Source organism: Rhinopithecus bieti, unplaced genomic scaffold, assembly GCF_001698545.2.
Source record: "Rhinopithecus bieti isolate Rb0 unplaced genomic scaffold, ASM169854v2 scaffold_12928, whole genome shotgun sequence".
Lineage (NCBI taxonomy): Eukaryota > Metazoa > Chordata > Mammalia > Primates > Cercopithecidae > Rhinopithecus > Rhinopithecus bieti.
In genome coordinates, this window is record NW_016807614.1 from 1,185,715 (window position 1) to 1,202,315 (window position 16,601).

The 16,601-nt window shown below is 52.7% G+C and overlaps 2 protein-coding genes across 6 annotated transcripts in view; one reads left to right on the forward strand and one right to left on the reverse strand.

The window, feature by feature from the left end:
- Positions 1 to 19: 19 nt before the first annotated feature.
- Positions 20 to 1,710, forward strand: LIMD2 (LIM domain containing 2). Its single transcript, XM_017882904.1, has 4 exons — positions 20 to 258; positions 446 to 487; positions 576 to 715; positions 805 to 1,710. The coding sequence occupies exons 1-4, from the start codon at positions 217 to 219 to the stop codon at positions 962 to 964; spliced, it is 384 nt and encodes a 127-aa protein (XP_017738393.1). The 5' UTR covers positions 20 to 216; the 3' UTR covers positions 965 to 1,710.
- A 1,516-nt stretch (positions 1,711 to 3,226) lies between these two features.
- MAP3K3 (mitogen-activated protein kinase kinase kinase 3) overlaps positions 3,227 to 16,601 on the reverse strand; it is a 63,514-nt gene continuing 50,139 nt past the window's right edge. For 2 of the 5 annotated variants that reach the window (XM_017882907.1, XM_017882905.1), the window contains 9 exons: positions 13,637 to 13,710; positions 10,885 to 10,952; positions 10,598 to 10,690; positions 9,790 to 9,981; positions 9,109 to 9,257; positions 8,283 to 8,414; positions 7,654 to 7,783; positions 7,103 to 7,280; positions 3,227 to 5,967 (listed from right to left, as the gene is read on the reverse strand). In XM_017882907.1, coding sequence (XP_017738396.1) covers positions 5,739 to 5,967; positions 7,103 to 7,280; positions 7,654 to 7,783; positions 8,283 to 8,414; positions 9,109 to 9,257; positions 9,790 to 9,981; positions 10,598 to 10,690; positions 10,885 to 10,952; positions 13,637 to 13,710 — 1,245 coding nt within the window. In that variant the 3' untranslated portion in view covers positions 3,227 to 5,738. The remainder of the gene's footprint in view (positions 5,968 to 7,102; positions 7,281 to 7,653; positions 7,784 to 8,282; positions 8,415 to 9,108; positions 9,258 to 9,789; positions 9,982 to 10,597; positions 10,691 to 10,884; positions 10,953 to 13,636; positions 13,711 to 16,601) is intronic. The other 3 variants (XM_017882908.1, XM_017882906.1, XM_017882909.1) reach the window with 2 other exon arrangements.

Below are 16,601 nucleotides of genomic sequence, written 5' to 3' on the forward strand. Positions count from 1 at the left end.
GGGGTGGGGAGGTGGGGAGGGGCGGAAGTGGCAAGACCAAGAGCAACAGGAAATGACTTAGGGAAAGTCCCAACCGCAATCCCCCCAGCCCCTGCCTGTCAACACCTCCCACCCTGCAGGCTGGGGCCGGACTGGCGGGGCCCTCACGACTGACTTCCCCTTGCAGAACCCAGCGGGTGCCGCGTCTCCACCCGAGGCTTCCACCTCCAACAAGCCATGTTCCAGGCTGCAGGAGGCGCCCAGGCCACCCCCTCTCATGTAAGTGCCCGGCCGGGTGGGAGGACCCCCCAGACAGGAGCCTGGCCTGGGGAAAAGGGGAGAGGCTCCAGAGTTTGCCGGCCCCCTTTGCCCCCTGCGGCGCGTCCCTAGGCCTTGGGCTGATGGCTGCAGCCCTGGTCCAGGGCCTCCCGGAGCTGCTCCTGCCCTGACCTCCCCTCTCCCTCAGGAGGCCAAAGGCGGCGGCAGCAGCACGGTGCAGCGCTCCAAGGTAGGGGCCTGGGACCGGTGTGCGGGAGGAGGGGTGTGAGGGAATGGGATGGGCACTGGGGCAGCACCTGGCTGAACCTCGCGCACAGTCCTTCAGCCTGCGGGCCCAGGTGAAGGAGACCTGCGCCTCCTGCCAGAAGACCGTGTACCCCATGGAGCGGCTGGTGGCCGACAAGCTCATTTTCCACAACTCTTGCTTCTGCTGCAAGCACTGTCACACCAAGCTCAGGTGCGCCCCTGCCCTGCCCTGTCCGCCCCCGCCTCGCCTGCCAACCCAGCCCCGACCTGGCCTGACCTGACCCCGTTTGGCTTCTGCAGCCTGGGCAGCTATGCCGCGCTGCACGGGGAGTTCTACTGCAAACCCCACTTCCAGCAGCTGTTTAAGAGCAAAGGCAACTACGACGAGGGGTTTGGCCGCAAGCAACACAAGGAGCTCTGGGCCCACAAGGAGGTGGACCCCGGCACCAAGACGGCCTGAGGCCTCTGCAACCTTCCACCCCCTCTGCGGAGGGCCTGGAGCCGGCAGGGGGAAGGTGGGAAGGAGGTGGAGCTGGGCTTGCGTGGGGGCCAGGTGGTAAGGGGATGAGGCTTGCTCAGGCGGAGGGGCCCAGGGCAGGGCTCTGCTCCAGGATTCCTTCCTTCTTCCTTCTCCCGGAGCCGGTGAGGGTTTGGGAACCAGGATTGGGGTCTGCCCACCACCCTGCTTCCTGCTTCGTTCAGCCACCATCCCCACCTCACCCCAGGACCCCCTGGGAGGCTCCCAAGCCCAGCTTCCCTATCTAGGTGCCTTTTCTCCAGCAAGGAGTCAGCATGCCCCGCTCAGGGTCCCAAGCTCCCTCACTGCCACCCGAGACTGTGGGGCCCCCACATCTCCCCATCTACCTCTATCCTTAACCTGGTTCTGAGCCACGGAGACAGGGAGGAAGGAGCGCCACAGTGCCACCTGTTGGGCCTCATAAATGCCCCTGCAGCCCATGGGGGAGGGGATGGGGAAGTGGAGCCACCCTGCCTCTGCAGGGCAAGGCAGGGCCTGCCCCAGTGGGGCTTGGGACCATCTCCAACCACCAGCGTGGAGAAGCAGAAGCAAAAGCACTCACCAGGCTGCAGCCTCAGGCACTGGCAGGGGCTGGTGCGGCCCCACTCCCCTCCCCCACTCCCGTTTCTGCCCATCCTATTGTGACCAACCCCGTTTTAAACATGTTTCAATAGATCCAGATTCTCTATCGTGTGGCCTGCTGGGGGATTTGTCGCATAAAGGGTGCAAACTCACCATGGGGAGGGCTTGCGGGGATAGGGCCAGCCCCGAGTACCTCGGCCCTGATGGGGGTAGGGGGCTAGAAGTGGGTGTCAGTTCCCTGACACACCATTGAGAAATGGGAGGGCTCCTCTTCACAGCCAGGGCTCCATGCTGTCACACCACAGTGGTTTTGGAACTGAAACTCCACCTTGCCCCTCAGTTTTGGGCTGGTTCAGACCTACCGACTTACCATATGCACCCCATTGTGAAGAGGCCTGACAGCGGGAGGGCCAGGCTGCCAGTGGGTGATGGTGCCTGTCCTCGCTGCACTTCAGTGCCTGGGGTGCGAGCTGCCGTGTTCCCTGGCTGGTTCCAGCTGTCTAGCTCCCTCCCTTCTTCCCAGCCCTTTGACCTGGAAGTTAGCGAAGAATGGCAGGAACCAGTAGACCCAGCAAGTGTTGCCCAAGGTTTTAGTGACCCCCGGATTGTCCCTCCTCATCGTCCCCCCCCACCCCCCCCCCCCCCCACACCGTTGCTTGTCTTCAATCCCCTTGCCTTTTCAGCTCTGGGGAGGGCAAGTCGCAGCTTAATGTCCCAGGAAGTCCAAAAAAAGAAAACTACATCTGCTCCTCTGAAAACCCAGGCAATGAAGGGATGAGTTCAAGCAGGGCAAAGCAGGCAAGCTGGGAGGACCTGAGGGCACCCCCGTGGGACACAGGCAGGAAGTCTGGGTTGTCTCGCTCCAGATTCAACTTCCTGGTGTCTCCATACATGGGACTGACGAGAACAGAGACTCCTAGAGAGTTTGCTGCCACCACACCATACAACTGCCTGAGTTCCTAAGTGGCCTCCCCATGGAACAGGGCAGGGAGCTGGGCCACAGGCTCTGGTGTCACATGAGTCACTGTGCTGAGGCAGGCACTGCTCCTCGAGGGAGCAGAGCGAATACTCAGCAGAGATGGTGCCCCAGGCCTGGGTCCTTCCAGGTGTAAAGCGAGTGGCTCAGAGCCTCTCAGGGTAGGCCAACTTCCTGCACCAGTGGTTTCGGATGGCAACAACTGTCTTGGTTCTGTTAAGTAACAGTAGCAGATGACCACAAGGGGGTACTAGAGAGGTGGCTCTTGGAGGCACCTGACCCCTGCCCTGCAAAGGTGGGACTGAAGAAAGTCCTCTGGGCCAGGAAGACCCTATCAAATGTCATGAAGGCTCCAGGAACCCAGCCAGTGGTGACAGTCAGGTCATGAGGGCCAACAGTGCCACCTTGACAAATCAGCCCTATTGGGACCACCCCAGTGGAGCTCCTGGAGGGGCAAGTGGAGGAAAGGGGCAGATACCTCTGGGCTGACGGTGGTACCAGCCAGGTCACCCCAGGACCCCTCTACTTAGAATCAAGTTCTCTTCTGCTTGAGAGGCCCAAGCTCGTTGCCAGGCACCATACCTGGTCCCTGCCAGGCAAAAACCTACCTCCACCTCCCACAACCAAAAGTACTGCCACAGGACCCCTCTGATATAAATGATCCCTTTTATTGTAAGTAATGCGCAACACTGGCCTGGCTTTGCACTGCAAGCCCTCGGTCAAGATATAGTCAAATAACTATGGCTGCAGGTTCCACAGTTCCACAATAACCATGGCTACACAATCCACAATTCAAACAGACACAGAGCTGGGGTGCACGGGAGGGGCAGGAGGGCGGCAGAGTGCGGACTGTCCCCAGCCCTGGCCTCTCCATGCGGAGTTGACCCAGGCAGACACACCCCATGGAATGATGAGAGTGACGGCACGGCCCCTTCCCACAGCAAGCCTGGGGCTGCCAGGAAACTGCCCTTCAGAACCTTTGGGCCCAGGTCACCCTGAAGCCCCACAACTTTTTTATCTGGATTAGTTATTAAAAAACAATAAATTAAAATTAAGCAACAACTTGGTCCTGAGGATGCTGAGCCAGCATGTCCACAGTTTTTGGCACAAAAAAATTAGGATCTGTTTTGTTTTGGAGTGCAGGGTTTGTTGGCTTGTCTTCATTTTCAAAACACATTCCCAGTGAGGTAAGACCCCAGGGGGTAGAGCTCTGTAAGAGCCTGAACCTGGGACACAGTCGAGTCAGCCAGCACCGTGCTCTGTATCCTCTTGGGGAACAGGGACTGGGGATGGGGGTGCGGGCCAGGAAGAGTGTGCAGCCAGCAGGATGGGGTTGTGGAGAGGCCGAGCTGCCACACAGCAGCTTTGGTCGAGATGACGGCCAGGCCCCACCCTGGGCAAGGGCCGAGGTGGAAGCAGGAGCCTGTGCTGTCTTCAGAGGGCAGTGCGGGGTGCAGGGGCTGATAGATCCCCTGGGGGAAAAGGGATGGACAGAGGAGGGTCCAGGCCCAACTGGCGCATGCGACACACATTTCTGCAAAACCAGCTGCTTTCATTTTCTCTTCTCTCTCTCGAGGCGTCCATCACCTGTAACAGTCTAGAATTGATATATATAAAAACCATCAAATATGATCTGAGATATAAATTAACAAGTACAAGGCCTCACATTACATGATGTGAAAAGGCTAAAAACAGCGATAGAAACTACATTCATAAAAGTGCATCGTCAACATACAACGAAGGCTTTGGCTTGTTCTGTGCCCGTGGGGATATAGGCATGGCTGGCAGGGCTGCCTGGCACTAATCCCCAGCTCCCTGGAGATGCCCATCCCTGGGCACTGGCTTTTTTTTTTTTCCTTTAATGACAACTCCCAAGGAAACTGGGTGTTGAGAGGGAGGAGCTCTAGCAATAGGCACATTTTGGAGGGGAGGGGCCGGAAGAAAGGACCAGCACCCAGGCTGAGGTAAATATGGCCAACTCTAAGCTGCTTGGAGATGCTGTTTCCCCAACCCCTGCTGCCATTCCCCCTCCAGGGGAGAAGCTACAAGGGAAAGGGGCTGAGACCTCAAGGGGATGGGCAAGGCTGGCTATGGAAGAGAGCTGGCGGCTTTGGACACAGCTGGTGGTAGCACATGGGCTTTCCCTTCTACCAGATGGAGTGGGCTCTGGCCTAGCAGGCCACGACTCAGACAGCCTGAGACACCTCCTCGGGCTCTCTGGGATCAGGGCACCAGCCGGGCCAGATGCCCCCATGTTGTCCATCTCCCCTTCTGCTCCAGTGGGGAACAAAGACTGGGCCAGGAGCACAAAGGCCACAACCTTCAGCCCTTTCCAATGCAGCCTAGGCCCAAGCCCACAGCAGGGGTACTCAGAACCCAGAGGGCACACACAGTCTCCAGTTTAGAAACTGGGTACAGCATAAGAGTGACTCCGACTTGTAAAACAGAGACAACTGCATTGACAAAACTGGATCCCCCCTCAGTGGCAGGAGTTCCACATCGCGGGCCCCTGCCTGGGAGAGGCAGGGTCATGGCCACAAGCAGGACAGGCTCCTCCTTCCCTGAATAAGGCAGCATGACATTTGCTTCATTCATCTTTGGTAAAGGACAGGACTGGCAGAGCCAACCTGGGCTCTAGGGGATGGCAGCCTGGGCCTCTGCCTGCCACTGCTAGCGAGTCCTGGCCTTTCCCTCAGGCTTTTGGGAGCTCATCCAGCCCAGAGACGCCCTGGTGGTCTCCAGACATTTGAAGGAAAAACAAAGTAACACTTTGAATGAAAATAACACTCTTCCTACCCTGGCATCGGTCCCGTGCCCCCAGACCCTCTGGGCTTCGGTGCCGATTGCAGTGTCAGGACATATCCCCGAGGGTGGGGCCCATGGCCGCCTTGCACACTGTTTCCAGCCCCGACCCCTCCACACTGAGCTCAGGACACTGGAGCTCCTGGATCTGCCAGGCTGGGGGCTCCCAGTCCTGAGGCTGCAGCCACCCCACCCCGGCTCTGAGCCCCAGTGGCGGAAGGGCACAGACTGACACTGGCTGGGCTGCCACTCCATGGTCCACAGCCTTGCCTGGGAGAAGCAGCAACTTCACTGAGCCCTGCAGCAGCCCCCTGCCATGCAGCAAAGGGCAACTGGCAGCTGCGTGGCCATAAGAGCTCAGTACATGAGCTGTGCAAAGTGGTGTGTGAGCAGCTCCTCAGCTGAAGGTCTCTGGCGAGCCTCCACAAAAATGCGCCTCAGGAAGTCCCGGCCATGTTCAGAGATGTGGGAGGGCAGCTGAGGATTGGTGGGCTGGGTGGCAATCTTGAAGATGGCGGCCATAGCTTCATACTCTGCCCACGGTGGTTTCTCTGTCAGCATCTCCACCACAGTGCAGCCCAGGCTCCTGGAAAGAGAACCCTTTGTCACCCCTCAGCCAGCCCTGGACTCCCAGCTGTCCTGCCCACCACTGCAGAAGGAGGCGCCTTTCTCAGAGCATGCTGAGGTGCAAAACAGGCCAAGCTGAGGCATACCTCAGCTTGGATCCCTGTCCACCTGGGCTTCATGGACCTACACTCACCACACCCCTGGGCACTTTTTGAAATTGGGAAAAAGAGAATCACCGCCTTGATAGAAAGAACTCTAAGAACTCTATAATAACTGTATTAGCTACCCACAGCTGCTCTAACAAATGACCACAAACTTAAGAGGCAGGAGAACAACAGAAATGCATCATCTTACAGTTCTGAAGGTCAGAGGTCTAAAATCAGTCTCACAGGACTAAAGTCAAGGTGGCGGCAGGGCTGCTTCCTGTCGGAGGCTCTGAGGAGAGAACCTGTTTCCTTGCCTTTCCTGGGTTCTAGAGGCCACCTGCATTTCGTGGCCCATGATCCCCTCCTTGTATTACTCCAACCTCTTGCTTCCATCGTCTCACCTCCTATTAGCCACTCTGACCTCCTGAGACCCTTCTATAAGGACCCTTAATCCAGGATAATCCACCCATCTCAAAACCCTTAACCTAATCCTATCTGCAAAGGCCCTTTGCTATATACAATCACATTTACAGATCCAGGGATTAGGCAGTGGACATCTTTGCGGGGACATTATTCAGCCCACCACAATAGCTTTCCAAAGGGAGAAGCTCTCATGACTTAGGGGCCATTTCAGGGGATAGACACAAGGTTGTCAAGCAAGTGCAAACTGTCTTGAGTGCTAGGAGAAGGGACAGAAACCTGCTCCTGTTGAGAGACTGGTCCAGGCCTTCAGAGTGGATCTTGCTTCCTTAAGAGATTTAGCAAACATAAGGGATGTTTTCCATGGCCTAACTTCCCAACTCTAATGGAGTGTGCTTTGATCTGAGGTAAAAACACCAGCCATCTGGTGTGTGTGCTACTGCACCCAACAATACCCTTGCACACACTGCAGCCTGGGCCCTGGGCGCATTCCCTCCTGCCATACCACAAAGTCCCCAGGGTGTGTTCCTAATGGAGGGCCACTACAGCCTGGGTGGGAGAAGGGGTTCTGCATGTCCCAGTGCTCACCACACATCTGCTTTCCTTCCATAGCCCTCGCCGCTGATCACCTCAGGGCTCATCCAGTAGGGTGTGCCAGTGACGGAGCGCATGCCCGTCCCCGACATACAGATCGTCTGCAGGCGTTTGCTGGCCCCAAAGTCCCCCAGCTTTACATTCCCAGCAGAGTCTCGGAGGATGTTGGCTCCTGAGGCATGAAAGGGCAGAGGCTGCAACCCTGGACCCTCTTGCATTTTCTCCCATCCTCTCCACCCCCAGGTCACTGAGAGCTGGTAGAGAGGGCGGGGCTACCACTGAATTAGACATGAACTGCAAGGGGCAAAGGATTTAATGAAGGGGAATCTCAGATCTACCACACAAATGACCATCTCCGTGGTCAACATGTAGAGGCAATATTTTCCCATATTGCTCAACCAATCTTCTCACCAGTTCCTCAAGGAAACAACTGGCGTCCCATTTTTCATAAAGTTCAGAATAGTTAAGTGATTGGCCCCTGCAGGCACTCAATGGTAGACTTGAACCCAGGTCCTGGGGACTCCACACATCCTGGCCCTGCTCACCCTTAATGTCCCGGTGAACGATCATGTTGCTGTGCAGGTAGGACATGCCCTCCAGGATCTGGCGCGTGTACTTTCGGGTCACGCTCTCTGTCAGAGCACCATAAGCCTTCAACTGGTCTTTCACCGAGCCCTGGCAGCCACAAGGAGTCAGAGGAGTCCCCTCAGGGGAGGGCTAGTGGAGGGGCAAGCCCATTCCAGCCCCTAGTATGGCAGCAAAGGAGTGATTTGTTCAATTCCTATTTGGCTGTGCAGGGCATTTTGCCAGGAGCTGTCACGCACTTTGGAAAAGAGAGTACCACAAGTCCTTCCCAAGCAGCGCGCCACCCGAATCCAGGAGCAGAGAGGCCTCTCTGCTCCAGATGAAGGCTGTATTTACTGGACAGTGGGCCAGCCCTGCATGCCTCAGGGGAGGGCTGGACCTAGGACAGCTATCATCTCATACTTCCACTGCAGCCTGAGACGGGGCCCTCCTGACTCCAAGTCCCACCATCACCTCACTTTGCTCCTCTGGGCCTCTGGAGCCTCAGGTGTTCAAACTCCTATCCAAGGTGACCCCTATCCTGCAGGCCCCAGCTCCCAGGTCAGGCCCTATTTTGTGTGTGTCTCACATGCATTCAAGGGGCACGTACCCCTGGCATGTACTCCATGAAGATGGTCAGGGTCTTCTCAGCACGGTCCCGCAGACAGCCATAGTACTGCACGATGCGCTCATGCTGCAAGTTCTTTAGCAACTGGATCTCGCACTCCAGAGCACTCACCTCCTAGGGGAGGGGTCAGTGGTCGCCTCAGCTCTCAGGGCCCCAGTTCTGCCCGCTTGGGTTCAGCTCAGCTTGCCCTAGTTAGTGGCCTCACAGGGGTCTGCCTTGGGAACTGCAGCTGGAGAAAAGGGGGACTCTCTTAACTGTCTAGCCCTCGGCCACAATGCTGGGCAGGCCTTGGGATGGTGGCACTTCCATGGGTGGAAGGAGGCAGGGAGGTGAGAGACGGGGCTGTGGGTGCTTAGTTAAGGTAACTGCTGTTTGTCCACTCAACCTGAAGTGTCAGCCACGCTGAAAGCTGAACTGCAAAGCCAGGCCATATGATTCCTCCTTTAGAGCTGGACCAAGTAAAGGAGCCCCACAGCTCCTTACTGGGCTGAGGGCCGGGGAGAGATACTTGTCTGGGGGAGGGCAGGGAGTCCCCTTTGTGGCACAGGTTATCACCTCTCAGTTTGGGTTACTTGGTACTTTGGCATCAGCTTAGTTCCTTGTACCCGATCCCTCCCACCAGGTGCTTGGTGCTCTTCAGACCACAGTCCTTTCACCCTGTGGCTGGTGCCAGGATGGACAGAAAGGGAGTCTGGGAAGAATAACAGAGGAAGCAACCTACAGCATCTCAAGCAACTACTCTGTGTGGTAAGACAAGCATTTCTGCTGAAAGGAGGGAACTGGAAGTCAGACCATGGGGAAAGTGTACCTTGCTTGTCTCAGGACTGTCTGGGTCAAACTGGACCTGCTTGGAAGCAAGTTCACGTCCCGTGTCCACGTCATAGCACAAATAGACCCTGCCGAAGGCACCCTGGCCCAGGAGCTTTCCCCGGCGCCAATTGATGGGGGCACTGGGAGCTATAGGAGAGCAGAAGGAAAGAGTTACTTTGTGTACATTATTTAAGAATATCCCCTTCATTCTCCAGGAACAGGGCCTCTGGCTCAGGCTCCCCCTCACCCACCACCATCACATCTTCTCTTAGAAGAGCATCTCCACCACAATCTGGAGCAAGCCCAGAGCCCTAGTCACTCGGACCTGAAGTCAGAGTCCTAAGAAGCAGAGGATTGGCTGAAGTCATGGTTAAATGCTCTTCTGCATTGATAAATACATTTCCTTCCAAAGCCCCTAAATATCTTAATATGGCAGGGATGAAGGGTGTGCTCTTCCCTAGTTTAAACATGGAAAAACTAAAGATCAGAGAGGAGAAGAGGCTCGTCACACAACAGTGGAGCCAGGCTTCAGGCACTCCAAGGCTTATCCCATGTGGTGCATGTGGGCCAAAGCCACCACCTGCTGAGCCTAAGGGTCCAAGGGGCCCAGCTGCTATGCCCCTGTAGCTTGTCTGAGAACGCCTTGGCAGTCTCCTCCTAGCCAGGGACAGCTCCTCACACTTGGTTGCCACATTCCTCTCCTGCACAGAGAGGGCATTCTCGCTGTCTGCACTCCGCAGGCGCCCACGGGGGTCCAGGTATTGCACAGCCAGACCCATGTTCTCGCCATTTGTGCTCAGGGAGCGGCTGGAGGGCACCAGGGTGAACAAGTTGCCTTGATGACGCCGTATTCGGGGAAATGTTCTTCTGCCTGAAAGGGTGCAAGGGCCAGAGTAGAGCAAGTCACACCCCGGGCTACAAGGCTGAATGTACAAACCAGGTCTGAGCCAGAAGTGATAGATAATACCAGCTCCAGCCCATCCTGTCCACCCTCCCACCTGACTCATTCCACAGAGACTGCTGTCCCAAGCACTCTAAGAATCAGGACAAAAGCAGAAACTAGGAAGTAGTCTGGTTCAGGGAGATCCGACCAAAGGGAAGGTGCATGGCTGGCCCGCGGGCTCACAATTGCTTGGAAGGCCAAGCCATACCCAAAGGCACCGATTTCCTTGCATCCTACTCCTTACCCCTCTGCAGAGCCCCAGGCCACCTGTTGCTGTGGGGCAGAAGAGGGTATGGGAGAGATGGTGACCCTGGAGCATACCATTGGCTCGAACCAAGGTCAGAGTTCCCAGTGGCAGCATCCTGGTCTACAAATACTATCTTCCCTGTTTTTGTTTTTTTCCTGTCTCCCATGCCTCAAGTCTGAGCCACAATTCCTCAGGAATGAAGGAAAATACAGGCATTGCATGGACGAGCCCACCCTCCTCATGGCGGCTCGTCCTTTCTTGAGGCAGCCAGCAGGGAGCAGATGAAGGAGCACTCACCATCACTGTAGTCCTTGTGGTGCACAGACACATGGTAGCGGCGGGGGTAGGTTCCACCTTTGACCCCTTTGTCATAAAGCTGAGTTTCCCGATCTGAGTAAGATGGGGGAATCACTGGCTTCTGGGTAGGTCAATGTGAGCCACTTAAGCCCCCAAGCCCCCAAGTCACCTAAGACCTCAAAGCAGCAAGCCCAAGGAGAGCTACTGACTCAGAACAGTTGAAGCAGAGCCACCTGAGGCCCCACCCAGACACCCTGCATTGCCCACCCAGGCTCTGTGGAACTCACCTGAGTATTCCTGTCTGTTGTCAGGGAAGCTCTGGGCACGGGACATTCGTGATTTCCGGAAGGATGGGCTGGAGAAAACAAAAAGAAAAAACGGACTCCCTGCACATTTCTACAGCAACCCAGCAGGGCATCCAGGCAGTCTCCCTTTCTAATCCCTGCCACAGCGTTAGGTGGGGGAAGCAGATTTTGCGGGAAACAGCCCTTTCCTGAGCCCAGCTCCTGCTTTCTCCACTCTCCCTTCACTAGTCTGTGACCCAAATTTGACAGCACCCTGAGTGGTAAATCTCCCCCATCTGACCCAACTCCAGCCTGGCTGCACAGCCTTCTCCCTCCTTGGCCTTTCTTCCCACCTCTATAACAGGAAAAGAGCTCCAAGAGAATCCTTTGCCCAGGGAGTAACAAAAATAGCCACAGCATCATCGTTTATAGGTTGCTGCTTTCTTACCTATTTTCTAAAGTGAGTTTTTTCTCATTTAATCCTCAGAATGCTCTGAGGTAGCAAATATACCATATAATAAAAATAACATAATAGCAGATCCACTTGTTGAGCAGCTATGCCGTTTCTGAGTTCACAGACACCCCTACAGATTAGGCACACACAGTCCTATTTACTTGCTCAAAGACAGAGCTAGGAAGACAGGGCCAGACCTTTTTCTTTTTTTTTTTGAGACCGAGTCTCGCTCTGCTGCCAGGCTGGAGTGCAGTAGCACAATCTCAGCTCACTGCAACCTCCACCTCATGGGTTCAAGCGATTCTCCTGCCTCAGTCTCCCAAGTAGCTGGGACTACAGGCACGCGTCACTGGCCAGGATGATCTCGATCTCTTGACCTTGTGATCCACCCGCCTAGGCCTCCCAAAGTGCTGGGATTACAGGCATGAGCCACCGCGCCCAGCCCCAGACTTTCTTTTGAGATGGAGTCTCGCTCTGTCACCCAGGCTGGAGTGCAGTGGCGCAATCTTGGCTCACTGCAACCTCCGCCTCCTGGGTTCAAGTTATTCTCCTGCCTTGGCCTCCCAAGTAGCTGGGACTACAGGCATGTGCCACCATGCCCGGCTAATTTTTTTGCTTTTTTTGAGACAGAGTCTCACACTGTTGCCCGGGCTGGAGTGCAATGGGGCGATCTCGGTTCACTGCAACCTCTGCATTTTTAGCAGAGACGGGGGTTTCCCTATGCCTGTCAGGCTGGTCTCGAACTCCTGACCTCAGGTAATCCGCCTGCCTCGGCTTCCCAAAGTGCTGGGATTATAGGCGTGAGCCACTGCGCCTCAAGGCCAGACTTCAAATCCAGGTCTGTGACCCCAAAGTCTATGTCCTTGCTGCTAAACCAGGCATCTTTCTTTCAGCTTAATCACCACCATCCCATTTCGGAGATGGGGAAACTCAGGAACAGAGAGGTTAAAAGACTTGTCTGAAGCCGTTCAACTAATATTTGGTGGAGCTGGGACTGCATCTAGGTTTGTCTGACTCCAGATCTCATGCCCCTTCCCAGATCCCATGAAGGGAAGATGAGAGCCCTGAGCCCAAGGCAGGCTGGACCTCAAGGAAGTAAGTCCAGGTCATTCACAATGAGAAGAAAATAAAGTACTGTAGGGACAGAGGAAAAAACCCAAGAATACAGAGGCAGGTAAATTTAGCTGTCTTTCCCAGCATCCACCTGAATGGCCCTTTCCCTTATACAAGAGTGCTTACTGGCCTTTTGTGGGGGCCACAGGTTTGAAACTCTCAAGGCAGTGGCACAGGGGGGCTGCCCCCTCGTTTCCCAACTACTACACCTTCTGTAGTCCTCTTCTCTCCCCTTTCCCCTCCAAAGCTTAGGAGAGAGTCCAAAGCCAGAGTCAATCCCTGTCTTGGCAGAGCCCTCAGTCTATGACAGCAAGCCCTGGCACTCCTGCCTGTGTCTTCTTACTCCCCTGGTTGGAAAGCAAACCCCAAACAAGGCAACACATTGGAAACTAAGTAACCATAACTGTATTCTATGATATCTAAAGGGAAGACAGTGCTCATCAGTGCTCAGGTCTATTAGGCAAGACAATGCACAAATTTAGCCACAGTCACAATATCACTACCCAAATGAACAATTAATCAGTTACACAAAGTAAAAAAATCCCCAAACCTGCTCCATAGCCTCTGAACACAGTCCTAAGCCCAGACAGAGGTGATCAAAAGTGCTCTTGGGCATAATGAGGCAGAGGCAAGGGAGTGGCAAGATCAATGTCAAGGCCTCTCCAAACATACCCTTTCTATTTGGTATGTAAAGGACATCACTTGTTTCCTCCCAAAGTTTAAGAAGGAGATATACACCAAGCAGGTGGTGTGGTACGCTAGGCATTCTGGATATTCTGTTTTTGGGTTTCAGTTTCTTACTCCACCAAAAACACTTGGAATAAAAAATGGTGGTAAAACAATGGATGAGAATTTAGTTTTTCCCCTAAAACACTGACAGTCTACTCCTTCTCAGTTCAGATTACAGCAGTGAAGCCAAAAGAATGAGAAAGGCATATATTACGTGGAAAGTCAAAACATGTAAAGCAGTTAGAATAACAAAGCAAGTACTTAATAAATGAGCTGCTACTTTATGAGCTATTATTACATTCATTTAATTATGCAATCATAACATTCTGGTAGTGTTTGGGAAATTTCCTAGAAGCATAATGCTTTAACCCTGGGTCTGCAGAGCTAACTCTTCTTCCTCAACCCATCAGTTCCAAAAATGCCTATGCATTACCCTCCAAGCCACCCACAGTCCCATACCTGTCTGCTGACCTGTCCAAGGATTGGCAGCTTCCAGACAAGGAATTTTCTGCACTGCTCAGGGGATCCAGCATCTGTAAGGCAAGTCAAACAATGAAGCCACACCCCCCAGCCCCAATTCCCCCCAGTGACCCAGGTTTTATGGAAAGGGCCAGCAAATGGGCTTTTGTCAAAATATGAAAGTGTCCTTTTCTCCCCATGCAGTGGGAAGAATGGTTAGAAAGGTACCATCCTCCCCCTTAGTTTAAAAGGCAAGTTTCCAGGAGGGAGAAAAATGCTTGGCTGGCATCCTAAGGAGCTCTGGCAGGAGAGCAAAGCAGAGGCTCTGCTTTTCTTGTTGGCATGTTCTTGGCTCATTAACACTGGAGCCTGGCGCTGGAGATGGTACTACCCTGCTGAGCCTTCCAGTGAGTTTGGGTGGGACCATAATGCTTCTGTTTACACTCCATAATTTATAATTTACAAAGACAAGTATTGCCTCATTTCACAGATGAGCACTACAGGCCTAGAAAGGTTAGAAGACTTGTCTAAAGTCATAAAACTAGTTAGTGCACAGCTGATACCAGAACAAAAATGTCCCAGTTCCTGGTCCAATGCAGAGGTAATAGATAACTAAATATGTTACAATATTTCTCTGGCCCCTGGTCAAATGCAGCAACAAAAGGCCTTTGGAATCACTTTTTCTCCAATCAATGTCCTGAAGGTCCTCCCTTTCATTTTCTCTGCACAAAAGTGGGGTGGGGTGGGGAGCGGTCTTCAATTTCGGAATATTGATTATCCGAGCTCCAACATTAAACATTACATAGGGGCCGGGCTTGGTGGCTCATGCCTGTAATCGTAGCGCTTTGGGAGGCCGAGAGGGAAGGATCACTTGCACTCAGGAGTTCAAGACCAGCCTGGGCAATATAGTGAGATCTTGTTTCTGTTTAAATATTTTTTTAATTAACTAAAAAAAAAATTACACAGGGAAACAAAGTATCAGAATTATGAAAACTCACTAATGACCTCCATAAAATTAGTTTCCAACTCAAATATTTTTTCCCATTTAATACTAGGGTCCATCCCCACCCATAATTTCAAATGCTTTAGGTCATGCTGTCATATATGATTTTTAAAAATCTGCCAATCAAGGCAAATTTATTGCAAAGTAAAACTGCAAATGTTGCTAAGGATATAGCATAGCCAAAGTGGATGAAACCAACATGGGAGAGAACTGCTTTCAATCCATCTGATGGGTATTTGGCAAATTTAGACCAGTTAACAGAAAAAGACAAAATGGACAAATAAATAACAGGGCAGGTGTGGTGGAAGAAGAATACCAAAGATTCACGAGAGGCCTTGGGGAAAACTGCTGAGTCCTGCGAACGCTCTTGTAAAAAATGACGTTCTTTATGTCAGAAATCAAGCAGGGAGTGAAGGATGTTACATTGTGCTAGCATTTTGTTGTTGTTGCTGTTGTTTGAGACACGGTCTCATTCTGTCACCTAAGCTGGAGTACAGTTCACTGCAGCCTGGGCTCGAGTGATCCTCCCACCTCAGCCTCCTGAGTAGCTGGGACTACAGGCAGGTGTGCCACTATGCCCAGCTAATTAAATTTTTTTTTTTTTAGAGTCAGGGTCTTGCTATGTTGCCCCGGCTGGTCTTGAACTCCTGACCTCAAGCAATCCTCCTGCCTTGGCCTCCCAAAGTGCTGGGATTACAGGTATGAGCCACTGCGCCTGGACTGGCATAATTTTTGTTGGAAAAATTAGGCCAAAAAATTAACATGAACCATGCTTTGTTCATTCTAAAAATCAGTAAATAGATGCAATTACTTAAACCTGATTAAAGAAAAAACAAAATAAACTTATACTTTCACTTTTCAATAAAGTCACACTGGAATATTCTTTCATTACATACAATGCAACGTCTATTCCTGCTAAGCAGATTGATCTCAAATAGCCTGTTACCAGGAGCAATTCTCTTCAGCTAAAGAGGCAGGCACTGGGGGAGGACCTTGGTAATCCCCAGCCACTGCCTTCCTTGGCCTCCTTCTAAAAGTCTGTCCTCACTAGGAGTCAAATCCTCCCATGCCTTCCAGGGCCATGCAGGCAAAGTAAAAAAGTGAAATGGACAGATTATAGGACCATGGAGAGGAACACAGACTGAGGGCAATCAAGCTCATCTGCAATCTTTGGGATTTTACACCCAAGTCACCCCTAAAACAGCTGATATCCAGAAGTGCCCTGGTTAGAGAAACCAGAAAGGGTGGTCAGTAAAATGCCCAAAAAGGAAATCTGCAGCTAAAGGCACTCCAGGTCATTATTCCAAACATGAATTTATCTGGAAGGAAGGAGTATAGAAGAAAGAAGAATACAAAGGGCTTCTCATAGCCTATATAGTTTGAATAATGAAAGAAAAGTTAACGAGAATCAGTTTTTTGTAAAATCTCCCATGTGACAGCACAGGCCTTCTGTTGGATATTTTCCCCTTAAGAAATTTCCCTTTCTCAGGCCAAATCCCAGAAAGTATAAGAGCAGCCTTTTCTTTTACAATCAAAGCAAGTTTATTGAAAAGACCAGAATGACACTAGAGATCTCACCCTTGCTGAGTTCACTAAGCCAAACTGCCATTTGCATCAAGTAAGCCACCAGTTTAAAAGCCACTAAAATGGCTGAGCCACTGTGGTACACACCCTAAGGTGATCGCTCCCTCTATCAATTAGTCCCAATGAACTGCCTTTCCCTTTAGTGCAAGTAGAACCTGTGATGTGCTTCTTGCCAACAGACTATGGCAAAGAACACAGAACATTCATTCCTATGATTATGTGATTTTTATGACTCCATCTTTGCAGACTGGAGCAAGAGATTCTCCTGCTGGCCTTGTAGAAGCTGCCATGTTGTGAGAGGGCCCCATGGCAAGGAACTCCAGGTGGCCTCTAGGAAGGGAACTCAGAGAAGCCCTTAGGTAACATTCAGAAGAAAAG